General features: G+C 41.4%; 1 protein-coding gene across 2 annotated transcripts in view; it reads right to left on the reverse strand.

Annotated features, from left to right (window-relative positions):
* Positions 1-27763, reverse strand: part of lrrc1 (leucine rich repeat containing 1) — a 50810-nt gene that overhangs the window by 18703 nt on the left and 4344 nt on the right. The window contains exons 2-12 of one of the 2 annotated variants that reach the window (XM_029765377.1): positions 18956-19073; positions 16806-16884; positions 15276-15365; positions 10710-10766; positions 8280-8343; positions 7722-7796; positions 7315-7459; positions 6612-6730; positions 5982-6065; positions 3342-3457; positions 2921-3092 (exon numbers count right to left, since the gene is read on the reverse strand). In XM_029765377.1, coding sequence (XP_029621237.1) covers positions 2921-3092; positions 3342-3457; positions 5982-6065; positions 6612-6730; positions 7315-7459; positions 7722-7796; positions 8280-8343; positions 10710-10766; positions 15276-15365; positions 16806-16884; positions 18956-19073 — 1119 coding nt within the window. Of the gene's footprint in view, positions 1-2919; positions 3093-3341; positions 3458-5981; positions 6066-6611; positions 6731-7314; positions 7460-7721; positions 7797-8279; positions 8344-10709; positions 10767-15275; positions 15366-16805; positions 16885-18955; positions 19074-27763 lie in introns of both variants that reach the window. The other variant, XM_029765378.1, reaches the window with a different exon arrangement.

Raw genomic sequence — 27763 nt, forward strand, 5'->3', positions numbered from 1 at the left:
GCGCTTAATTGGAGCCAATTTCCTCCTACAACAGAACAATGACCCAAAGCACAGCTCCATACTATGCAAAAACTATTTAGGGAAGAAGCAGTCAGCTATATTAGGTCTATAATGGAGTGGCCAACACAGTCATCGTATCTCAACCCTATTGAGCTGTTGTGGGAGCAGCTTGACCGTATGGTACGTAAGAAGTGCCCATCAAGCCAATCCAACTTGTGGGAGATGCTTCAGGAAGCATAGGGTGAAATCTCTTCAGAATGCCAAAGGTCTGCAAGGCTGTAATTGCTGCATTCTTTGACGAAAGCTAAGTTTGAAGGACAATTATTTCAATTAAAAATCATCATTTATAACCTTGTCAACGTCTTGACTATATTTCCTATTCATTTTGCAACTAATTTCTAAGTGACCCCAAACTTTTGAACGGTAGTGTACGTACAGTCACTGTGGGGACAACGTTGTCGTATTGATGAAGACGGGTGACTGAGGTGGTATACTCCTCAATGCCATTGGATGAATCCCGGAACATATTCCAGTCTGTGCTAGCAAAACAATCTTGTAGCGTAGTACCACTTCTGTATTGAGCGAGTCACTGGTACTTCCTGCTATAGTTTTTGCTTGTAAGCAGGAATCCCGAGGATAGAATTATGGTCAGATTTGCCAAATGGAGGGCGAGGGAGAGCTTTGAATGCGTCTGTGTGTGGTGTAAAGGTGGTCTAGAGTTTTTTTTTTCTTCCTCTGGCTGCACATGTGACATGCTGGTAGAAATGAGGTTAAACGGACTTATGTTTGCCTGTATTAAAGTCCCCGGCCACTAGGAGTGCCGCTTCTGGATGAGCATTTTCTTGTTTGCTTACGACCTTATCTAGCTCGTTGAGTGCGGTCTTAGTGCCAGCATCGGTTTGTGGTGTTAAATAGACGGCTACAAATATAAAGTCAGCAACAACAAAAAACATCCCTTTTTCAGGACCCAGTCTTTCAAAGATAATTCGTAAAATCAAAATAACTTCACAGATCTTCATTGTGAAGGGTTTAAACAATGTTTCCCATGCTTGTTCAATGAACCATAAACAATTAATGAACATGCACCTGTGGAACGGTCATTAAGACCTAACAGCTTAAAGACGGTAGGCAATTAAGGTCACAGTTATGAACACTTAGGACACTAAAAAGGCCTTTCTACTGACTCTGAAAAACACCAAAAGAAAGATGCCCAGGGTCCCTGCTCATCTGCGTAAGCGTGCTTAGGCATGCTGCAAGGAGGCATGAGGACTGCAGATGTGGCCAGGGCAATAAATTGCAATGTCCATACTGTGAGACGCCTAAAACAGCACTACAGAGATGGGCAGGACGGACAGCTGATCGTCCTCGCAGTGGCAGACCATGTGTAACAACACCTGCACAGGATCGGTACATCCGAACATCCCACCTGCGGGACAGGTACAGGATGGAAATAACAACTGCCCGAGTTACACCAGGAATGCACAATCCCTCCATCAGTGCTCAGACTGTCTGCAATAGGCTGAGAGAGGCTGGACTGAGGGCTTGTAGACCTGTTGAAAGGCAGGTCCTCACCAGACATCACCGGCAACAACGTCACCTATAGGCACAAACCCACCGTCGCTGGACCAGACAAGACTGGCAAAAGTGCTCTTCACTGACGAGTCGCGGTTTTGTCTCACCAGGGTTGATGATCGGATTCGCGTTTATGGTCAAAGGAATGAGCGTTACACCGAGGCCTGTACTCTGGAGCGGGATCGATTTGGAGGTGGAGGGTCCGTCATAGTCTGGGGCGGTGTGTCACAGCATCATCGGACTGAGCTTGTTGTCATTGCAGGCAATCTCAACGCTGTGCATTACAGGGAAGACATCCTCCTCCCTCATGTGGTACCCTTCCTGCAGGCTCATCCTGACATGACCCTCCAGCATGACAATGCCACCAGCCATATTGCTCGTTATGTGCGTGATTTCCTGCAAGACAGGAATGTCAGTGTTCTGCCATGACCAGCGAAGAGCCCGGATCTCAATCCCAATGAGCACGTCTGGGACCTGTTGGATCGGAGGGTGAGGGCCATTCCCCCCCCCACAAATGTCCAGGAACTTGCAGGTGCCTTGGTGGAAGAGTGAAGTAACATCTCACAGCAAGAACTGGCACAGTTGGTTCAGTCCATGAGGAGGAGATGCACTACATTGCTTAATGCAGCTGGTGGCCACACCAGATACTGACTGTTACTTTTGATTTTGACCCCCCCCCTTTGTTCAGGGACACATTATTCAATTTCTGTTAGTCACATGTCTGTGGAACTTGTTTAGTTTATGTCTCAGTTGTTGAATCTTGTTATGTTCATACAAATATTTACACATGTTAAGGTTGCTGAAAATAAACGCAGTTGACAGTGAGAGGACGTTTCCTTTTTTGCTGAGTTTATATAAGAACTCTTGGTAGATAGTGTGGTCTACAGCTTATCATGAGGTACTCTACCCTCAGGCGAGCAATACCTCGAGACTTCTTTAATAGACATTGCACACCAGCTGTTATTGACAAATAGACCCACGTCCCTCGTCTTACCAGATGTCCTGCCGATGCACGGAAAACCCAGACAGACCGAGGGTAAGTAGCCTTGCATGAGCCTTGGATTGTGCGAGGTGGAACGACTCATCGGAGCAGGAGCCTATCTCCCGTTTCTGTAGCCCAAGGCAGCTTGATGTACAAGTACACCCCCTGGACAGGACGCTTGTCTATAGCAGGCCTTACCCCTAATCTACCTCCTTAATGCTGAGTGCCAAGCAGATACACATCAGGTCACATTTTTTACAGGTCTTTGGTGTGACTCGGCCAGGGATCGAACTCCCAACTTTCCAATCTCAGGGCGGACACAAACCACAAGGCTACTGAGTTGGAAGCCCATGAGAAGACCTTACCTTTACTATCTGGTTCTAAAGGCTGTTGGGGCAGGAGAACACAGGTGAGCACCTTTTCCCCAGACTCTGGGTCTATGTCATTCTGGAAGGTGAGCAGAGGCTGCGACTGGTTTTCTGACAGCCACAGGGCCTTGAGTCGCAGCGCGGTCAGAGATATGGGTAGGTGGAGCAGTCTGGAGAGAGATGACATGATATAGACAGGCTTCAGAGAATTTTGCAAAATGTTTTGTGAACCTGATTGATTTGTGGACAGCTAAGAACGAGTCTATTGGTGTCAAATATTATGATTTACTGTGAGCACCAGTGACATCTAAAAGCTTTACTGGGTCTGGTGTATATTCAAATGTAAATATTGTACATGATATAATGTGTATATGATTAAAAAGGTTAATAAAGTGGCATTGAATTTTAATGTAGCCTACCTATTTCCAGAGACATCAAATACATGCAGCTCTGAGGCCTGAGAGATCTCAGAGGGAATCCTTGTAAGCCTGTTCTCTCGTACACAGAAGACATTCAGGCTACTGCAACCTCCAATCTTGATTTGGTTAGGAAAGACATACAAACAAGACGTGAAAACAGTGTCTTTAGTGTTTTAAGTCAGTCATCGTCAAACACCCACACAATTGCATATTTGTTCCGTGTTCTGAGGCACACAGATATCTTGAGCAGGGAGGAAGAGGGAAAAAGCTTTGGTTAGAACAATTTACGTAAAATAAAAAAAATCTAAAGTTCCATTTTTACTTTACCATTTCAAAACCACAGAAAAATATGATGCGTGTATACCTTCATTGTTCAAAATATCCATTTAGTGTAATGGGCATAGAAAGGTAAACCATTCAGAGCATTTGGGAGCTTTGCCACAGAAATGGGCATATTCAAATGGGAATATTTAAAGTCCTGTGTAGCTCAGTTGGAAAAACATGGCACTTGCAATGCCAGGATTGTGGGTTCGATTTCCACGGGGGACTATGTATCTAACGGCTATGGTGTTTTGAAGAGTAGCAGCTAAAATTTGCTGCAATTACTTGTGTGTTAAAGTAGGGACCTGATGGGCCAGCTAAAGTGCTGTAGTCAGACTAATCTACTAACTAAATCAGTCAGTGGCCAGACAGACTTGAACAGGAACCAAATACAGTCTCATCATGTTAAAAGGATCTGGCTAAGCTGAAGCCCTCACTGGAGTAAATAAGAGTTCAAGACGTGCCTAGAAGACAAGTCCAAATACCAGCAGGAATCTTGGTTAGTAGGCTACAAAGTAGGCTACTCAAAGTCTAGCCATTACCTCAGAAGTAGGCTATACAAAGGACTACGTGCATGGGCCGACACTCAAACAACATCAATACCAGATACATTGTTTGTCTATGGAGATCTTCCTAAGTAAATACTATTCAACACTAAATGACTATGAAAGTGTGAAATGCCTTGTTAAAATATTTGCATTAAAATGGAAATAAGAAAATATCAGGCTTTGATACTTTGAGCCAATTATCAATGAGTGATAAATATTTATTTAAAATCAACCACATACCTAACACCACTGTATTGTGGTAAACAAGTGCTCGTCTAGTACCAGGACTACTGTTAACATTAGAAAGGTCATGCAGCATTCACGGTTTGAGACAATAAAACAATGACACTATCAATTTATTATCTGGGCCAAGTGCTGTGGACTCACACACTGAACTGTTTGCGTCACTGAGACACAGGGGCATTGTATAATCACTAAAGGGCCTTTCAGATAAAGATTTAACCAGAGGGAGATTGCTTTCTCTCCAACAGACAAGAGGCTAGAATAAACATACAGCACTCGGAGAATAAACCGTAGCTGAACACACCAGAGAACTGCAGAAGATAATAGAAAATAAATGGATGGGGGTGGGGGGGCTGCATGTTTTGTCTGTGAAAAACAGTGTGCTTGCTGTCTGCTCTTGAATCTCCTGGAAACAAAAGATAGCATGCCACCAGCCTGAGAGCTAAAATCATGCAGCTGCTACTGTACAGACAGTCACATGCCGAGAATGATGAGTGGCACAGCCATGTCTTAGGTGAAGACAGTCACAGTGGGAGATGGCCTTTATGACAGAGTTCTCAGGTCGATTTGATAATCGACATTGGTCTGCATAGTACCACAGTGGCATTCTGTACGCTTCTACTGAATGAGATTCAGTTCACAGAAACTGGATTTCCTGGTTAGCAGGTATGAGGATTAGCATTTCACAATCCCCACTAAAATCAGAAGGGGTCAAGTCTAGTGCAGATAAGTTCTGCATGCAAATCACAGTGATTACTGGTGGATGCACTAACCAGATTACACTTACTCATGACTGAGGCTTCTATGATTTTACATCATTGATCCGAGCAGCAGAGTAAATCATGGAGGCAAAATGAGATGCGATCAAGGTTTACGTTAGCCTTTTTCTGAGCATGTTCAGACTGAGCATGCGCAGGCATTTTGCTTAGGGTAAAATGGTTAGCTTAGCATTACATGCAAATAGACAGTTCCCTCACACATACAGTACCGAAGCATTAAAAAAACCTCATAAAAGTATATTTCTTGTGTCTAAATTGAAGACAAACTGGTGGGTGTGGGGGGGTTATTTCTACAGCAGGAAACAAGTTCTGCCAGTTGGAGAAAGTGACAGTTTGAAATAATTCAAAAAAGTACCTCACAGCAGCAAGGGGACAAATTGCTTTTTGATCCAGTCTATACAGTGCACTCCTTCATATAATACAAGAATTGTGTTGTAAATCAATGTACTGTGGAGCGACTTCACTGCTGCATCACAAAATGTGATAAATATGGTAAAATCACAAAGGAAGATGGAGTCAAACTTTCTGAGCCATTAAACCATCCCTTATTTTATCACAGAAAGAAACTCAAAGGAAGAGGCATCATGTTCTCATAACATAAAGCATTTACAAGATAAAGCAAAGATAACATCTAAGCCCATAATATAGTAGACTATGAACTGTGGTGCCCTTTGAAGCAACAGGTCTCAACAAGTCTCACTATGCTTATTTGCTTCAAACTACTACATGTTGGAAAGACCATAGCATACCTCTTTTGGTAATGATGCTAGTCGGTTTCTGTCACAGTTGAAGTTGGAGAGTCTCTTTAGTTTTCCAATACTTCTTGGCACACTCTAAAGAGGGAAACAACCAATAAGAAATAATTACATTTTGCACATACAGTAATGGGTATAACAGTGACACTTGACTGGCATGTGGCCCAGCATGGGGATTACTTACACAGTCCTCCTGTCAGGATGAAATAAACAAATCTAATTGTTAGTGCCAAAGTGAGGATAAGTCCCTGGCGCACACTTAGATGTTTTTAGCCTCTTAGGAAGTGAAGAATGAAGGTCAAAGGTTACAAGATAATAGGAGATGCATCCCTTCAGAAGGAAAATGAAATTGTGTCATGCTGTACTGTAAGTCACAAGGTCTTTCCAAGGACAGAAGAGCACAGCCATCAAAGGTGGGTAATTACTACTGTAGAAATCAACAGTAGCTAAAGAGGACAATGTTTTGACCTTGTTAGCACATAAATTAAACTGCTTGTCGTTGGATGAAACAGTTGTCTTTTTGATTTCGATTACATAAAAGAAAAGTAATTGGGTCTAAGTTATCAAACCTGCCCTCACAACAGTATGTATATATGAGGAACTACAGTGCTATCAAAAACACACCTGTAAGTGATTCTCTGTGAGCATCAGTTCAGTGAGACTCTCACAGTTGCCAATGCTCTCTGGCAGCTGGGCAAGACGATTCTGGTCTGCTTTCAATATAGACAGTCGCCTTAGTTTTCCTGCAAAACAAAAAGCATTACTTACTGTGATTCAGACATATACATGAGGGTAGTCAGGATAGCATGGGAATCATTATCATTCATAAAACAAGTTCATTGGAACCAACACCTATGGCTAACAAAACAATATATCACAGTCTAATAAAACATGACATTTTGTGATTCCATTCAACACGACAACGAAGGTCAATGTTTGTATCTCAGTCTTCTTATTGGGAAAAAAAATTAAATATTTTCTTTTAAAATCAAATAATGCTAAATGGATTTAATTATCACATTTTCCATTCATCCATTATATTGTACCCTAGGGTCACATCACCAGTGTTAAGTCAGTTATGTTACCAAATGTGGACTCTTTATCATGTGTTTAACCTAAACCTTTTTAATATAACTATGCTATATATTTTAATCTGTTCAGACTAATTTCCTGTTTATGCTCAGTTTACATTGAAGTTGATCCCAGTTTTGACCCAATCAGTATCAGCATGGATCAACATTCACAAATGCAAAGTAGCACACACACACACACACACACACACATTTCAAAGACACTATGGTGGTGTAGAGTGCAACAGCGTCCTGACCTATGCCCTCTGGCAGAGCATCGAGGAGGTTCTGAGACACCAGCAGGTCAGTAAGGGAGACCAGGCCGCCGATCTCTTCTGGAAGGTGCTCCAGCTTGTTCTCTGATACATCTAGACACAGGAGGCTTTTCATGCTGCCCATCTCCTACGGGTTGAACACACTTCAATTATAAATGCATATCCCAGTCCGTGTTTGCCCTTAACAATAATGGTGCATCTCGTGACTGCATTATATCAACACAAGTCGCAATATTAATTTAGTCTAAGCACATCCAATGTTTTAAAATGGGTGGGAGCCTTTTACTTTTTGGGGAATCAAACCACATTCTACAAGTTCAACTGTAATATTAAAGACACAAATGAAAAAAAAGAGAATTATTAGTGCAAACATGTTAAAAATATCTTACTGCAGGTATTTCAGCCAACTGGTTTCCGTCCAGCCACAAGTTCTTCAAGCTGACAAGACAGCCTATTGTTTCAGGCTGCGTGGGAGGAAGGATTTTGGAGGCAGAGGAGAGAGAAGAGATGGCGAAAGCGTGAGAGTGAGGAAATAATTATACACAGGTGACTGAGGCAAATGTAAACAAGACTGTGGAAGAATTTCAACCATGTGTAAACTGTCATTCCCTAGCCTGATCTGGTTTCAGTTCATCTCTCAGGAAGTGTCTCCATATCAGAGTTACTTTCGCATAAACATTAAACCTGATATTGTTGTAAGACTATAAACTACAAAACTAAATGGCATTGTCACACTACCCCTTCAGAATGACAAGACGGAGGTATCTTTATCAGTACTCCCAATTATCTTCCACATAACAAGAAAAGTGTTGAGTGAGATTTGAGTGCTGCCCATTCTATACACGTTTAGCTTGGCACATTGTTTACTTCAGTGTGAATGTTCTCCCCACAAAATAAACATCCTTACTGAGATCAAGGTTACGTGCAAACAAGTCAGATAAACTTACCAAATTGTAAATTTCATTGTTCCCCAGGTCAAGTTCTTCAAGTCTGTGAAGTAGCGATAGTGACCTGTGGAATGCACCAGAGGGGTAGGAAATATCCTAAACCATCGCATACTCTGTAGACCTAGGCTTTTCAAACTCACCACACACACAGATGGATGTACATGTTATCTACTTCTCATTCTCGGTCCGTTTCACTGTGCAAGTGAAAATGTATTGGCCACATACCAAGCAGTGAGACGGTTAGACAACAGTCAGCGAGAGACTGTTGTGCCAACATAAGTTGAAAGGGTTCTTCCCAAAGAATGTAAGCGAGGCGTTGCCCCACTATGTAAAAACAAAAATATCTCACTTTATTTCTCATTAGAGAAGGCTAATTGTTTCTCTAGATAGCAGGAAATGGAAGTTACAGGTGTTAAAAAAAACTAAAATCTGTAAATCCAAAGAGGGGCACTGCCGGCCGTACTCAACACCACCACCTTGTTACACTATCCCGGGGAGAACCCAGGTAGAACATTGGCTGAAGACAGACAACTCGTCAAAGAGCACACTGCGCTCTACATCACCTTTAAAGTCTAAATATAATCTTATAGAAATGTCTGTCATGTGAAACACATAAGGCTTCATCTGTGGTCTACCTACATTCTAATTGGCTACATGCTTGTAATGTAGTCATACAGACCCAACTTCATGACATCCCTTTTCAGGGGAATGGGTGCCACTCTCAGAGCGTTTGTGGAACACAGATGTCTGGGGGGGGGGGTTGGCAGCAGGGCAAAATAAGAATTTCAGTCTCTGACGGACTAAAAGTAGGCCTAGTCGTCTTGTGCCTTCAATTAATATTTGCCCTGAAACAAAGTATATACAGTGCATTCTGAAAGTATTCAGACCCCTTCAATTTTTCCACATTGTTACGTTACAGCCTTATTCTAAAATGGATTCAATTACTTTTCTCCCTCATTAATCTACACACAACACCCCATAATGACTACCCCATAATCACAAAGCGAAAACAGGTTTTTGAATTTTCAGCCAATCTATGAAAACAACAAAAATAGAAATACCTAATTTACAAAACTATTCAGACACCTTGCTATGAGACTCGAAAATGAGCTCAGGTGCATCCTGTTTCCATTGATCATCCTTGAGGTGTTTCTACAACTTGATTGGAGTCCACTTGTGGTAAATTCAATTGATTGAACATGATTTGGAAAGGCACACACCTGTCTATACAAGGTCCCACAGTTGACAGTGCATGTCAGAGCAAAAACCAAGCCATGAGGACGAAGGAACTGTCCGTAGAGCTCCGAGACACAATTGTGTCGAGGCACAGATCTGGGGAAGGGTACCAAAAACATTCTGCAGCATTGAAGATCCCCAAGAACACAGTGGCCTCCATCATTCTTAAATTGAAGAAGTTTGGAACCACCAAGACTCTTCCTACAGCTGGCTGCCTGGCCAAACTGAGCAATTGGGGGATAAGGGCCTTGGTCAGGGAGGTGACCAAGAGAGAACCTTCCAGAAGGTCAGCCATCTCTGCAGCCCTCCACCAATCAGGCCTTTATGGTTATGGCCAAACAGAAGCCATTCCACAGTAAAAGACACATGACAGCCCGCTTGGAGTTGAAAAGCACCTAAAGGACTCTGACCATGAGAAACAAGACTCTCTGGTCTGATGAAAGCATGATTGAACTCTATGGCCTGAATGCCAAGTGTCACATCTGGAGGAAACATGGCACCATCTCTATGGTGAATCATGGTGGTGGCAGCATCATGCTGTGGGGATATTTTTCAGCAGCAGGTACTGGGAGACTAGTCAGGATCGAGGGGAAGATGAACAGAGCAAAGTACAGAGAGATCCTTGATGAAAACCTGCTCCAGAGCGCTCAGAACCTCAGACTGGTGGCAAAGGTTCACCTTCCAACAGGATATCGACCCTAAGCACACAGCCAAGACAAATGCAGGAGTGGCTTCGGGACAAGTCTCAATGTCCTTGAGTGGCCCAGCCAGAGCCCGGACATGAACCCGATCGAACATCTCTGGAGAAACCTGAAAATACCTGTGCAGTGATGCTCCCCATCCAACCTGACAGCGCTTGAGAGGATCTGCAGAGAAGAATGGGAGAAACTCCCCAAATACAGGTGTGCTAAGTTTGTAGCGTCATACCCAAGAAGACTCAAGGCTGTAATCGCTGCCAAAGGTGCATCAACAAAGTACTGAGTAAAGGCTCTGAATACTATGATATTTCCTATTTTTGCTAACATTTCTAAAAAAAACTGTTTTTGCCATGTCATTATGGTGACGAGTGTAGATTGAGGGGGAAAAAGTAACAATTTAAACCATTTTACAATAAGGCTGTAATGTAACAAAATGTCCAAAAAGTTAAGGGGTCTGAATACTTTCTGAATGCACTGTGTCTAGGGAAGTACTTACTCTGGTAAATACGTCAGCAGGTTCTCTCTGAGTTCCAGTGACACCAAGTTGGAGAGGCTGTGGAGAGAGACAAAAGAGAAGTGGCTATTTGTTATTATACCCAGATTATCACGAACAGAAAATCCTAGAGAGAAAAAAGAAATTATATTTGTCCTTTATGAAGATTACTTGAAGCCATCTCGGACAGTCTATGAATTCCAAGAATTAAGGCTTTTAGGAGCACGAATACCAACTAAAATAATGGCTGAGGTAATATCTTTGATCCACAATGAAAGAGAACCATGGAGCTCAGGTAAAAAAAATTAAAAAAGTATGCACAATTTGTAACTGGATATTTCTTGCCATATTTGCTTCCATCTGATAGTGACCTATAAGAAAGGTATTCAAATAATTACAGCACTTTTGATTCCAGCTGACGGTGGGTGGTAAGGTTATGCAACTCACTCCTGCAAGTCTCTGGACATATGGCTTGGACATCGTCAGTGGTGAACTACAGGCCTAATTGCATCAGTTAAATGAAGCACAGAGGAATCTCTAAATATTGTGGACTGGAACATTAAAGCCAGAATTCAATCGTGGCTTATTGGGAATCAAATGGCACAAAAAGTAATTAATCTATATAAAGTGTGGCCTTAACTTGATTGACACAACGCTACGATTGAAGTCTTAGCATTTGTTATGACTTCCGGAATCAAAGTACAGATTGAAATAAAAAAAATAATTAAAAAGCAAGTGTACTTTAGGTCCATGTCAGGACTGTCCATTTAGACCTAGTTAAAGAATTGAACATGAATAGACCATGATACAGTATGGCACTCTAAAAACATGTTTTATCTTGTTGATTAACTGGCGTGTCCATGTACAGTCTCTACATAATGGTGTGTGTGTGTGTGTTTAGAGGTAATGTTTTCAGTGTTGTTTCAAATGAATGTAATAACAACCAAGATAATCGAATTACCATTAGGTTATGATAAAGTCAGTGGTTAATTTGAGCTGGGTCCTGCCGGAACGTTCTAATAAAAGCACATTCTAATAAAAGCGATCAGAGTTAATTTGAGTCGCATCCTCTCTAATTCTCTCGTCTCACAAAAAAATGTATTTGATAGCGTAGATTTTCAGCACTCGCCTGATATTCTAAGAATTTATTCAGGTTGGGGCTGCCCAGTTTCATGGTTTGCGCAACATTGTAGCCTAGAGATCAACCCGTGGCTGTACCTGCGGTGAGAGAAGCATGCCTAACCCTCTCACAGAACTAGAATAAGATTCACTTTCTATGATCTCTCTCCACTCTGCTAGACATGAGCCTGCAACTCATCTCAACAGCGTTGCACTTCATTTATTTCCTCATAACCCCGGGAAAGGGGCTGCTGCAGCACCCCTGAACAATTTAAATACATTTGCGAAAGTTATAGAATTACTGCTGTCTGTTCAGAAAGAAATGAAATCATTCAGAATACTACACCAGGAGGCATATTCATTTTGCCACAGACGATCGATAGCTTTTTTTTCTTCTTTTTTTAATTGCCTAGCTATGGATTGTGTGTAGCCCAATCAAAAGACATAGCCTACAGTCTGGAACACGCAGTAAATCTGTCAGTGAACAGCATGCAGCCAAAACAGGCATTACGCAATATTTCTAATACAATAGCGGAAAAACACAGGTTGGAAAGCAAATGGCTCCCGCTGAAAAGAGAAGACTAGTCTGTCTGCTGTAGGCTACCAACATACTTTATTTACTTCCAAATAGGCCTATTAAGCGAACAGCATTGTTTTACAAAGTAAAACAAGACGAGATAGGCTTTTGGCACGAGCGCATCGCCTAGGCTATTGATGGATTCAAGACTAGGTCATTTTTATTGAGCTCAGATTCTCAGTGTCAAAAGAGCCGGTCATTTCGATCATTTGTGCGGTATTTAAAAATATTCTACTAAAGACTCCAGTCATGTAAAATGACCTGGAATTGCATGAAATGCATTTATAAAAGGCAAATTCTTCTCCGGACCTTAGGCTACAAAGATATTTCCCCATGTGTGCAACTAATGCAAGCGCCTCTACTGTACTGCTCTATTCCACTACGCAAATGTGATATGCATGCAATGCAATATTATAAATGTGATTTTCTTTTCATGCGTTCCAGTACCTCAGAGCCCCCCCAGGTCAACCCCCTCTCACGCTCACTTTTTGTTAAATGGTGCATTTCATTCAGTGACAGTATAATGAAATAAAATCCTAAAGTAGTTTTTTGAGGGAGGGAGGGAGGGAGGCAGCAAATCGTTTAACAAGTAATACAATTTGAACGGTCTACTGGCTCGGGAGCTTTTAATAGCGACAGGACAGTTGACAGTCTGTTCTTTGGTCTCGGGAATAACATTAATAATGAGAGTAAAGCAAATAAATGTGAGCCATGATGTCTCAAATGGCGGGATAAACAGAGTAGAATTCTTAATCTATATGCAATCTCTCCTGAATGACAGGCTAACCCTCTGCGGTGACTAACCCGACTGGGTCTTTCTAGATTCCCCCGTCACAACGTGAGGTTACTGGGCCAGATTAAAAGGACAGAGAGAGATCTCTTCTAGCTCTGATGCTTGCAGTTTTAGCCCTAGCATTTCAGATTACCCAGAGAGCCAACCAAACCACTCACAACATGCTGCAAGAGGAGCAATTTAACACTCACTAGGCCATACATTAAGTTTTGCGACAGAGCCAGCCAGCTGACTATCACTATGTTGAGTTGACAAGGTGTCAGTGCCATTCACCTCTGTGACGGGAGCTGCATGCGGTGTTGAGCCACACTAACTTGTTTTTCAACCGTGTTCTAGCTCTGTCATTAACTCCCCTAGTTGTGAGGGCAGATACTGACATGCCCTGACTCATTGAGTTATGCAAGTCTGATAGATGCAGGATCTTAATTTGACCCCCCACTGTCGCAGCATAATAATCCTGCAGCAACAGGATTTGAATGTTAATCAATAATGTTGCTTGATCAGTGGTTAGGCTATTATCTGGTCAAATTTAGACAACATGACAAGTGCAACACTTAATATAACCGTGTGGTAGTGCAGGTTTTCACTGAATTCATCTGCCTTTCCTGCAATGCAGGTAAATTCTCAGCAACAAAAGAGTGATCAAATTAAGATTAACATCTGTGTGGTACACATGCCTGTGGCGGAGGTAGAAGTCTATGCCATCGGGAGGGAGACGAAATAGCTCTGAAAACTGGTCTGTTATCCCTGAGCCCTCTAAACCACTGCATGGGAGTCGGCTCCAGTGGAAAGCCAATAGAGAAATCTGTCAAATCTACTGGGAAAGTAAGAGCATAGATCAATGGCTCAAATGCAACAACACTGATATGGTAATATCAATGCTGGATGATTTCCAGCGTGGGTTATCCAACTGTAGCTACTACAGTGGTGTCTAGGTGAGAGGTTAGCCGGCCACATCGATAATCGTAATTTCGGAAACATGGCACTAAAATCTTGTGTAATTGCATCAGATGCTCGATTACGTTCTGGGGGCAGATGTGTTGAAAAGACACTAGAACGAGCAGAGGAAGCAGAGCGGTAGCTTCACCCCCCTCTCTCTGAAGTTACAGTCAATGGGACAAATATCCCCTTTGGAAATTCGAAAGATGCGAACACCTTTGAAATTGTGATTTGTTTAAATGATCAGTGATGAAAAATCGGAACAAAGGTTCTCAGTTGTCACATCCTACAATTTGTTGACAGTACGACACCATTTATGTTGCGTGAGCCTGTCTGAGAGATTAACAGCGGTGTAAAAAAGTTTTTTTTTCTATAAATCCATAAAACCTACACCTTTTGTGTACAACCTCATGTGGTGATATCATTTCAGTTCTCCACAGCTAGATGAGTGGGTGAATGGATGAACAATCAATATCTTGGCTAATGCTCTCCATTTATTCACGAGTAGGTCCGTCTTAACATGAACTGTCATGGAGCTCTTACTAGGTCACCATGGTAACTCAGATTTAATAGGACTTAATCGAGCTGAGCGCAATGAGTGTAACATTACTTAAAGTCTATAATCTAGACCTACTAATCACGGAGCGAGAAAACCAAGACTGAATCATTCTGCAAAATACCATCTGTGTATTAATCATGTAAGGCTATGCTATAAACAGCAATCCCTAATCTACACCAATATGTCAAATCAAAACAGAGCTTTGATTCGTTTTACACTAGTTGCTCCGTGCTATATTAAGCCTTTATCTTAAGGGAGAGAGGGCTGGCATTCTTCTGCAAGTGAAACATCAAGGAACATGGCACGCTGGAGAAAATTACACAGGAAATTAACAGGGCCGCTGGGGATAGAGAAGGACAGGAAAGAAGCAGAATCTGCTGATACCTTTATAGGGCTAGTTTTATCTGCCATAAATCCAATAACACCATTCTTGTCCCTTTGTGAAATTATACACTGAATCCGCATAAAAATGACAAAAATATTATTTGAAATATTATTCATATAAAAAAGACGATTCTGTATGAAAAGGACCATGAAGCAAAAAAAACTTTTTTTTTAAGACTAAAAGGATGAGGTACTTACTTTCCAATGTTTTCGGGAAGAATCTGCAACGAAATGTCATTGATGGAAAGGCAAGTTAAATTCCGGAGCTCTGGAAAACTCTCAGGCAATCTGGAAAAACAAGAGGCATTCAAATATAAAAATCAGATCCTTGCGAGATGACAATAAATGGATGCAGATTCTTGAAAATCTATGAATCTGACTGTATTAATAGGCAATAAGGAAACATCCATAAAATATACTATAAAGCTGACATAGGCCAACTACTTTCCTCTCTGACAGGAAAGTGTCTGATCAACAGGAACTAACTTTTTCTTTCCATTTGATATATGGTTTTAAGCCTTCATGACTTGATTCACTCCTATCTAAAAAATTGTCACCCAGAGATATATATTTTTTACATTTTAGTCATTTATCCATAGTGACTAACAGGAGCAATTAGGGTTAAGTGCCTTGCTCAAGGGCACATTGACAGATTTTTCACTTAGTCGGCTCAGGGATTTAAACCAGCAACTTTTCGATTAATGGCCAAAAGGTCGTAACTATTAGGCTACCTGCCGCCCACTCATATTTAAAATGGTGACCCAGAGACAATCTCCGACACACAATGCTTCTATCAGTGTGGCAGAGCGAAAGTTTTATTTGTGAGTTGTAATGCCTGGCCACATTTCATTCCAAATCACAACACTTAAACATGTTGTATCATCTGCAGGTCAGTCACAGAGTGCAAGCTATATATTCTCTTCCTCGGGAACTGAGTAGCTGTAAAGCTTTCCAACAAAAACATCTAGGCCCTTCAAACTCAACTCTGAACCTCGAAGCCAGTTCCACTGCATTTTTTCCCATCGTAATCCTCTGATCAGGGACTGATTTAGACACCAGGTGGGTGCAATTAATTATCAGGTAGAACAGAAATCCAGCAGGCTCCGGATCTCATAGGGTAATAGTTGAATACCCCTGATCTAGGCCATATGTACATTACCAACGTGTAGCTAATCACACAGCCCAGTGCATGGCCAGTCCCAAACTGAACCATATGGCCTTGTGGCTTTGCCTCCACTGTGGTGCAAATTAAACACAGACCTCACCATGAGACTAGAGGACGCTGGTGGGAGGCGCTATAGGGGGACTACAATGAGCCTGTCCTCCTATAGCTCTTCCCACCAACCTCCTCTGCATGAGACAGCTGACAGGAAAACTGGGGGGGAAAAAATATATCCCATACAATTATATTCATTAACTTAAATGACTAGTTCAAGCTAATTGAACAATATTTTGAAATGAACAATGACATCAGATAGGCTAGTTAAAGCAACAAATAAATGCTGTCTGAAGACATACCTATTTAAAAAAAGTTATTCAATTTTCCTTCCAGTATAGTTCTTATTTACAACAGTCTGCTAGTGTTCAAACGATTCTTACTCTGTTGAAGTTGTCATGCAGTTCCTACATACAGCCTACTATAGTGCTACTACACCGCTGTAATGTCCGTCTTGTTATCCTTCCCATTCGCTAAACATTTATGGAGACATGAATTCAAAGTTCAGTTACCTTGTTAATGGGTTTCCACTAAAGTCTGCTACTTGGAGAGCTTTACAGTAAGAAATGGTCTCTGGAATTTCTATGATGTCTATATGAGGGAAGAAAGAACTTCATGTTAGAAACATCTTGATCAACACCCTGTAAATGGTATTGAGAAACACACTAAACACTGGCATAAATTGAAGACCGGTTTTGTTAGCCAGGCCTAAGATTTCTGGGCCAAACTATAAAGTCCCTCAGTCAAGAGTACAACATAGTTCAGAACGTCCATCCAACTAGGCATTCCACTTAAAGCTAGTGATCCAGACACAATGTTAATCGTTATCCATAAAGGAGAAACGTCTATTTAGAATCACCACAAATGTATCATGGTTGTTGCGCCAAACATAGAGAGCTGCATGTGAAACTGCCATTTCAACTTCTATAAATCAACATAATTAGCATTCTGGATGTTGTCCTACTGGGAAGCTTTGCGATGGCAGCTCTCTGAGGAATGTTAACCCTTTTAGTCCAGAAGTTATGGGAGAAACCACACCAATGTGGCTCTGAAAATATGTTGGGTCTGTACAGTGAAGGGGATTGATAGCACTGAATATTGGTTTGAGCTACTTCTATTGCTTGTCCAGCATTTATTGCATTTTCTAACAAAGACCCTAGTCATAACTGAGGCATTATCAAAATAAGCAGGCAGTTTAAAATGTCTTCATTCATAGCACCAGTGGTTGAGTCAATGAGAGAGTTTAGGCCTGTTTGGTGGGGCTGAAAATCCCTCCAACCAAGTGTTTATAGTAGGGATGTGACAAATGTTTAAAAAAAACGTAACGTTTAAACTCCCATTTACTGTTTAAACGATAAGAAGAAAAAAAAAAATCTTAAAATTACATGAATTCACAATTCAGATATGGTCCTGCTTGTGACCGCCAGGTGGCAATGCAGTTCAATCAACAACAGACCTGGCTGGCTACCAGACTGTCGCCACTAGTTACCACAGCCACAGTCATAACGCCCACCTATTTCTACAATTTCTCTTCTTAAAATGTGGTTTTAAACGTAACCTTATCCACACCGCTACCCTTTTGGTTCGTTGCAGTGATGTATGACAGCGTGTTCATAGACGTCCAACAATCTGTTCTGCCACGTATGGTGTTTAAGAGCTTTGTAGGGCTATTTGCAGAGCAATCATTGTATAATTTATCCATCTGGGCCATGACAGTTTTTCAGCAAGGCATCTTGTAATCTGGATCTAGACATGCCATTAGGGCAACATTGAAGTCGAAGTCCTCTACCATAGACAAATGGCTGCATATCAACTGCAATCGGCGCTGCAATTCTGACTCCGTCCCTTATCCCACTGCTGCCAGCAACGGGTTGGGTTTCACGGTGTCTCCCATTCAGCATTGCACCTGTACTGCCACTGTAGCTCAATTCCACCTCGCAAAGTTTCCATTTCACAACCTTCTCATTTAAATTCTCAAAGTATTGCTATACAGGACTTTGCTACTGTCGTTTCCTCTCTCACTCACTGCCATTTTTTAAACTGTTAACGAGGATGACGTGCAGAGCTCTTTATATTCATGGAAAATCATTTGAAAGATACATTTCTCCTCCTACTAATGTTACAGCATCGTTGCATTAGGTGTTTATTTAAAGGTGCAATATGCAGAAATCGAGCAGCCATTTCCTGGTTGCTAAAATTCGAACAGTTCTCTAAATTTCAGTTTTGCTACAAAACAATCAATGTACCATCTAAACCACTGAAATATTTTTAATACAAACAGCTGAAAATAGGGGGTATCTGGTGTACAAAACCAAAAGACGCAAAAACAAAACTTAAGACTGGAAGCATAGAAGTAGTGCACATAGAACATCTACTGCTTCTTAGACTTGCTTTCAATGAGAATAACAGATTTATAACTCACATTTCTATGTGAATTTAGTTGGGTCGCCCAAAAAGATACATATTGCAGTTTCAATTATTTTATTTTTCTTTAACCTGTTTGTTAGTGGTAGTTTTGATAACTGCACTGTGATTTTAACTTTGTATAAAAAAATTTTTAAAGTAAAACACTTGTTTAGTTCATTTAACATTTTAAAAAATTAACGATCCCAATTTAGTTTAAACGTCACCCCCTAGTTTAGAGCAGTGGTTCTCTTCTTACCATTACGAGAGACATCAAGTTCTACCAGCTGCATGAAGTTGGCTATCTCTGGAGGAAGCCTCTGGATCTCGTTGTCACTCAGGCCCAGCTTTCGTAGCTTTACCAGCTGAAAAAATGGCTGAAAAAGACAACACACATTAGATTAGCAGTAGGCCTACAGTTGACATGGACATAGGAAACATTCAGTGTGAACAAACACGATACAACATGGTGATCAATAGCTTATGGTCTGTCCCATCCTGAAAATGTGATGCAACAGTAGTACGTTGATAAAACAAAACATTTTCCAGATTGAACCGAATTAAATGTTGAGTGAGTCTTAAAAACAGGTTATAGGCTAACCAGACTTGTCCACAAATCAACTCAGTAAATAAGTTTAAACCAGCAAAAAGTAAAGCAATTAGGCCTAAGAGTGGTGGTCAGTGGCCTGGGAAATATTGTTCAGTTCCTACCCAGTTCTCTGACGTAATCATCTATTCTTCTGGATGATGACCTACTTGGATGGTGCCTTATCCTGACACTGCCAGGCACCCCGAGTCAACATGCAATTTAACCGTCTCCGTTTCATAGATATAAAAAGGACACCCCAAAAAGACCTGTTTCAAGAACACCATGTAAGATGGTTGGAAACGCTTCTAATCGGAACAATGTCCTGCACAAGTCTCACCATAGGTCTCCACTACTAACTGAAAGCGATATCACAATCTTCAGTGTCTCTTCACAGAAGTCGTGAGGGAATTATATATATAGCCCTCCACTTTAATTGAATTATGAATAATAGGCTACTGGTATAAAAAAAAAGAAATCTCAGATGAAGTAGGCCTATTTTAAGGACAAGTAGTCTACTTTGATTGCAAACCCAAAGCAATCAGTGATGCCGGTGAACTGGACTCCAATTAGCATTTAAGAGCACACTCAATCTAGGCTTCCACCTTTGACATATTCTACCTGCAATTAACTGCAAATGTATCCAAGACCTTCTACTGGTAAGTAAACCTACAGAAAAGTATGAGATTTAAGCACTTTAGGACAAAGAGAGTTAGCCTAGCGTAAAGGCTATTTAGGATAAATAACCTAGTGTTTGAACAGTAGCAAAGTTGTGGAATAGGACTAACTTCAACCTACATGTATTGGCCTGACTAGGCCTACTCAGAATGAATCAGTTAGAGGTGACAATGACAAGCTAAAATGGAGACTAGAGTCAATTACACATGCTAATACACCAACAAGCTAAAAAACAGGTATTCATGACCGACCGGAGACACAGACAGACACACCCGGACAAGACAGCCCTAGATGAAACTAACACAGGTTTCATCTCATGTTTGTCATGACCTGAAACTCATGGTTTCAACAACCTTATGACCAGACAGAGAGAGGAGCATACAAGCCTCTATTCTGTTCATTATAAATATAGACTAGGCCTTGGTCTGTTCTAATGTCCCAACAAGTTGAATCAGCCGTTCCAGAGTACAATGTCAGAAACAGGAATGGCAGGTTAGGCTGTCGTTCACCCCCCACGGCACGCCCCCATCTCATCCTATAGGCTAAAAGTACTGCTTTACACACCTTTTCTATTCATATTACTGTCCATAAAAAACACACACATAATGAACCAAAATATTAAACGCAACATGTAACAATTTCAAAGATTTTACTGATTACAGTTCATTTAAGGAAATCAGTCAATTGAAATAAATTCATTAGGCCCAAATCTATGGATTTCACATGACTGGGCAGGGGTGCAGCCATGAGTGGGCCTTGGTGGGCATAGGCCCACCCACTGGGGAGCCAGGCCCAGTCAATCAGAATGAGTTTTTCCCCACAAAAGGGCTTTACACTCAACAGCCATCCCCCTCAGACGATCCCACAGGTGAAGAAACCTGGAAGCAGAGATCCATGGCTGGCGTGGTTACATGTGGTCTATGGTTGAGAGGCCAGTTGGACATCCCTCAAAACTAGAGACGTGGCATTGTGTTGTGTGACAAAACGTCACATTTTAGAGCAGCCTTTTATTGTCCCCAGCACAAGATGCACCTGTGTAATGATCATGCTGTTCAATCAGCTTCTTGATGTGCCGCACCTGTCAGGTGAATGGATTATTTTGGTAAGAGAAGTTCAGGAACAGGGCTGTAAACACATTTGTGCATAAAATGAGAGAAATAAGCTTTATGTGCATTTTTTTTTATTTCAGCTCATGAAACATGGGACCAACAAGTTACATGTTGCGTTTATATTTTTGTTCTGTGTATATTTATATTTCAGACGGATATTGCTCATCCTGATTTCTCTTTATTTTGGGGATTTGTGTATTGTTAGGTATTACTGCACTGTTGGGGCTAGGAACAAGCATTTCACTGCACCTGCGATAACATCTGCAAAATATGTGTACGGAACAAATAAAATTAGAATGATTTGCACCATGAAAACTGAAATAATAAACCGTTCTTCACTCAAGTCAATATTTGGGTTATCCTAAATTCAACTGAGGGGTCCTAATGACTCCCACAAACTAAACTTTCAATTTGTCTCTATACCAGTTTCTTTACAAAAGGAAGAGCTCCTGTTTAAAAATAGAAAAATATCAACAAAAGAAAAATCTAGTAGACAGAGTTGAACTCCTCAGTTTGAACAGCATGGCAGGGTTAAAGTGATCTGTTCATTTGGTCGGTTTGAGACAGCCTATTTCATGATTTACGCTATTCTTTAGAATGAAGTTCAGTGTCTATCTTGTACCTTGTACAGAACATTACCCAAAGCCAAAGGTATTATCTTGAAAACTGAAAAGAAACTAGCCTACAATTAGCCTAGTTTAACCTAGGCATATTCCCTGTGGCCTAGCTCAAAGGTTCTCTCAACTAAACTGAACAAGCCTGATTAAGACCATTCAAAGTCATAGATGCTCAAGGACGACTTGTTCAAACAGATGCCAAAATTTATTAACTTAACCTAACAAACTACCAGTACTGACTCCGTCTAGCCTATATAAATGAGAGGCCCCAAGAGGTTAAACAAACCAAAATGGCTAGGGGTAAAGGGGTTGGTCAAACATTCCAAGTCATTTGACATGGTTACTTTCTACAACATCTTTCATGGTTTTCAAGGGGGAAATTATTGCCTAGACTGGTTCCCAACTGGCTGCACCCCAAGTTCTGAGCAAAAAAATAAAAAATATCACGTATTTTTGGGGGTGGACAAGACTAAAAACACCCGCAAATCAGCGCAGTGATTTTCCTTTTGGAAATCTGTTCCAAAGTATTCCCATGCATAAAAGAGAGATATGTGATCGTATACTGTAAACAAGGTTTGAAATTATTATGTTTAAGTCAAATATCTGTTTGGCCTTCTTTTGGTTAATTTGCAGTCTACCATCCGCTCAAAAAAGGTACTACAATTTAAAAAATGTCCAGTGTCTAAATCGAGTTGATAATCCCTGCCCTAGATGAAGACATTACGGTGTGGTCTATGAGGACTAAAGATGTCAGCATGTTTAAGTTTAGCTGGCGGCTAGCTAAAGTATAGCCGAAACAGAACGAGTGTTCTTGCATACTCTCTTAAAAGACCTTGTGCTTTTGTTTCTCGTTTTTCAAGCAAATAGTACTGTTTGACCATTTTGAGACACCAAAGCCAGTATACACTTCCTCAAAATAGTCCAAATTAATCTGAGATGGTGCAGTATTTCTCAAATGAAAAAATGTGCATGAAAACAAGTCATCTCTCGTTGAATGAAAAAATACTTAATTGAAGAATCCCTACAGTTGACCAATCACGAACGAAGGGGCGTAGACGTCAGCTCCCGAACTTCGGCTGCCCTCGAGAAAAACTAGTGTGCCCAAGCATCTGAAAAACCCCTTACCAAAGTCCAAAACGGGAAAAAACGTCACAAAATCTAGTCAAAATATGTGACCGGCCGGCTCGATCTCATGTAGCAAAATTTGAAATTGTGTATTTTACATTGAATAGTAGAGACTCAGGGCTAGAAAACGGTATATCATACACTACAGTTTAGGAACAATGGGAAAGTAATTCTGCTTTGAAAGTTGATAAACTTGTAACCGCACTTGAGAAAATGGCCCTTGAATGTTTTGGTAAACCTTCTGGCAAGCTCTGCTTTGTCTACACCCATTCAACATTGTTCACACCCTTTTAAGCCTTAGCCCTGCCCATCTATTTAAGGATTCACATGTGAGGCCATGTACTAAACAACCAAAGATTTCAAGACTAAATGCTGGTTAATACTACAGGTGTATTTGTAGATTCAATCTGGAGTGCCAGAGTGTGCCGTGGGCATTCATAAACTCAGAGGGTTGTCAGTTTGTCCATTCGTAAATTCAGAGCGTTCAGAGCACACACTGGACGCTCTGGCCGAGGAGTAGGTTTGATCCAAGCGTTCTGACCTAACAGCAGCAGTCAGGCTCCTAAGCTAACTGTTGGCTAGCTACTTCCAGACACATGAGAGAACAGCTCACTGACCATTTTACTCACCCTAGCAGAGCTGGTTAGGTTGTTTTTATGTTATCCAGAGCATTGGTGACTAAATGTGCTGCTGGCAACAATTGAGTTACGCTTTTTTTGCCAACGTTTACTGACACCGGCCATATTCAACGGGCGTTCGTAAAAATACGTCAGTTATTCTGCTCTCCGGCACACTCAGACGATAGTGCTCTAAAATCAGAGTAGATAGCTGGTAAATTTGTTCTTGCTACGTCTTTCGACAGTTGTCGCAGTGACATCATGAACATTCTATTGGTTACTTGCATAGTGGTCTTTTGTTTAGACATAGCTAGCTAAACAATGAACCATAAACTCATAACGTTACTATCCTGCATGAATCTGCAGGTAGCTAACCAACCAGGTTCAATGGTTAGCTAGCTAGCTAACATTAGGCCAGTGTTGACCAACCCTCTTCCTGGAGATCTACGGTCCTGTAGGTTCAGTCCAACCCCAAATTAGCATATCTGATTCCGCTAGTTAAGGTATTGTTGAGCAGCTAATTAGTAGAATAAGGTGTGTTAAATTAGGGTTGGACTGAAAACCCACAGGACAGTAGATTTCCAGGAAGAGGGTTGGGCAGCCCTGCATTAGGCTATAACTCGCAATGAAAATGGCTCTGAGATACATGTATGATCTGTATAGTAATATTATTCATAACGTTAGCTAACAAGCCAGACAGTTAACTTTAGCTAGCGACCTAAAGAGTACGCTTTAACTTTAAATGAAAACTGACAAAATTAGAAATGTATTATAACTGAAAAAGTAGCTAGCTAGACTATCATACCCGTATACATGGATGGATGCTACTCCCTCTCTGTCATGGATGCCATGGTTTCCCTTAGTTTGAAGATGTAATGTGGAGACAGGTATTTTCTCCAGCCTTCTGTGTTCACTTTTCGAGAACATAGAATCTCCTTCGCTATCATACTCTAATTCCACTGATTTCAAAACTCGGACCTCCAGAAAGTGGAGAGCAACACTGATAACTTTCAACAACAAAAAAGCTGCATTATAAAGGATTACCTACAAATACTACAGTTCGGATTGGTCTGCTAAATCCAAATGAATCTCTCGGCATGTCCAGCCCATCCATTATCTCAGCCAATCATGGCTAGCAGGAAGGTTCCTGACTTTTTCCATGGCTAAACCAACTAGGCTCATAATTTAACAATTTTATTCATATTTACAGATGGCATACACATTTGTTAGTAAGGCACATGAAAGTTCACATGTTCCAGAAGGCATTTCTGCCAAAAAACAAGTGTCTTCACTGACATTTTCAACCTGTTCCCGACTGTCTAATACCAACATGTTTCAAGCAGACCACTATAGTCCCTGTGCCCAAGAACAATAAGGTAACCTACCTAAATGACTACCGACCCGTAGCACTCACATCTGTAGCCATGAAGTGCTTTGAAAGGCTGGTCATGGCTCACAACACCATAATCCCAGAAACCCTAGACCCACTCCAATTTGCATACCGCCCCAACATATCCACAGATGATGCAATCTCTATTGCACTCCACACTGCCATTTCCCATCTCGACAAAAGGAACACCTACGTGAGAATGCTTATCATTGACTACAGCTCAGTGTTCAACACCATAGTGCCCTCAAAGCTCATCTCTAAGCTAAGGACCATGGGACTAAACACCTCCCTCTGCAACTGGATCCTGGACTTCCTGTCAGGCCGCCCCCAGGTGGTAAGGGTAGGTAACATCTGCCACGCTGATCCTCAACACTGGGACCCCACAGGGGTGCGTGCTCAGTCCCCTCCTGTACTCCCTGTTCACTCATGACTGCATGGCCAGGCACGACTCCAACACTATCATTAAGTTTGCTGACGACAACAGTGGTAGGCTTGATCACCGACATTCATGAGACAGCCTATAGGGAGGAGGTCTTAGACCTGACCGTGTGGTACCAGGATAACAACCTCTCCCTCAATGTGATCAAGACAAAGGAGATGATTGTAAACTACAGGAAAAGGAAAACCGAGCACGCCCCCATTCTCATCGATGGGGCTGGTCTGGAGCAGGTTGAGAGATTCAAGTTCCTTGGTGTCCACATCACCAACAAACTATCATGGTCCAAACACACCAAGATAGTTTTGAGGAAGGTACGCCAAAGCCTATTCCCCCTCAGGAGGCTGAAAAGATTTGGTATGGGTCCTCAGATCCTCAAAAGGTTCTACAGCTGCACCATCGAGAGCATCCTGACTGGTTGCATCACTGCCTGGTATGGCAACTGCTCGGCCTCCGATCGCAAAGGCACTACAGAGGGTAGTGCGTACGGCCCAGTACATCACTGGGGCCAAGTGTCTTGCCATCCAGGACCTCTATACCAGGCGGTGTCAAAGGAAGGCCCTAAAAATTGTCAAAGACTCCAGCCACCCTAGTCATAGACTGTTCTTTCTGCTACCGCACGGCAAACGGTACCAGAGTCTAGGTCCAAAACGCTTCTAAACAGCTTCTACCCCCAAGCCATAAGACTTCTGAACATGTAATCAAATGGCTACCCAGACTATTTGCATTGCCCCCCCCCCCTTTTTACACTGCTACTTTGTTTATCATCTATCGATAGTCACTTTAACTTCACCTACTTGTACATATTACCTCAATTATCGAGACTAACCTGTGCCCCCGCACATTGACTCGGTACCCCTGTTTATAGCCTTGCCACTTACTTTACTGCTGCTCTTTCATTATTTTTTACTGAACACTTATTTTTCTTACAACTGCATTGTTGGTTAAGGGCTTATTGTACTAAGAAGCTCAACATGCAGTCTACCTGCAGTGTATTTAATTGTTTTAACCTCTCTAGTACATGTGGGACGAACTCGTCCCACCTACGTAACAGCCACTGAAATCCAGTGGCGCGATTTTTGAATCGTTAGAAATGCTATAACTTCAATTTCTCAAACATATGACTATTTCACAGCTATTTAAAGACAAGAATCTCGTTAATCTAACCCCACTGTCCGATTTCAAAAAGGCTTTACAACAAAAGCAAAACATTAGATTATGTCAGCAGAGTACCCAGCCAGAAATAATCACACAGCCATTTTTCAAGCTAGCATATCATGTCACATAAACCCAAACCACAGCTAAATGCAGCACTAACCTTTTATGATCTTCATCAGATGACACACCTAGGACATTGTGTTATACAATACATGCATGTCTGTTCAATCAAGTTCATATTTATATCAAAAACCAGCTTTTTACATTAGCATGTGACGTTCAGAAAAAGCATAACCACCGCAAACTTCCGGTGAATTTACTAACAGTTTGCTAAATTACTCACGATAAACGTTCACAAAAAGCATAACAATTATTTTAAGAATTATAGATACATTACCCCTCTATGCACTCGATATGTCCGATTTTAAAATAGCTTTTCGGATGAAGCACATTTTGCAATAATCTAAGTACATAGCCCGGCATTACAGGGCTAGCTATTTAGATACCCACCCAGGTCAGCATCCACCAAAATCACATTTCCTATAAGAAAGATGTTCTTACCTTGCTTGTTCTTCATCAGAATACACTGCCAGGACTTCTACTTCAATAACAAATGTTGGTTTGGTCCCAAATAATCCATCGTTATGTTCCAACAGCGACGTTTTGTTCGTGAGTTCTAGAATGCTTTTTCGCGGTGTCGCGCATGGCGCATTGGCGTGTCAAAAATGTCTAAATATTCCATTACCGTACTTCGAAGCATGTCAACCGCTGTTTAAAACCAATTTTTATGCCATTTATGTCATAGAGAAGTGTTAATATTCCGACCGGGAGTATGCATTGAGCCTAAACAGCCGAATAAAATTTCTCCTCAGAAGCGACTCATGCACGCGCATCATTGAAAGGTCCTCCGAGCATCCACTTACAAAAGGCGATAATATATTTCAACCTGAGGTTCCCTCGTAAACCTTCAGTTATTTCGCGGGCTCTGAGAGCCTATTGGAGCCCTGGGAATTGTCACGTTACAGCTAAGATCCTTACTTTTCAATAAAAAGAGGTAAGACGCACGACTCCTTGTCAGACAGGGTACTTCCTGCTTGAAGCCTTGTCAGGTTTTTGCCTGCCATAGGAGTTCTGTTATACTCACAGACACCATTCAAACAGTTTTAGAAAATTCAGAGTGTTTTCTATCCAAACCTGAACAATAATATGCATATTCTAGCTTCTGAGTTGGTGTAGGAGGCCGTTAAAAATGGGAACATATTTTTTCCAAAATTCTCAATACTGCCCCCTATACCAAACAGGTTAAGGGATTGTGTTTTTCTTGACCCAAACCTACCACAATCCATCCCAA

The sequence above is a fragment of the Salmo trutta genome, chromosome 10 (assembly GCF_901001165.1).
Source record: "Salmo trutta chromosome 10, fSalTru1.1, whole genome shotgun sequence".
Lineage (NCBI taxonomy): Eukaryota > Metazoa > Chordata > Actinopteri > Salmoniformes > Salmonidae > Salmo > Salmo trutta.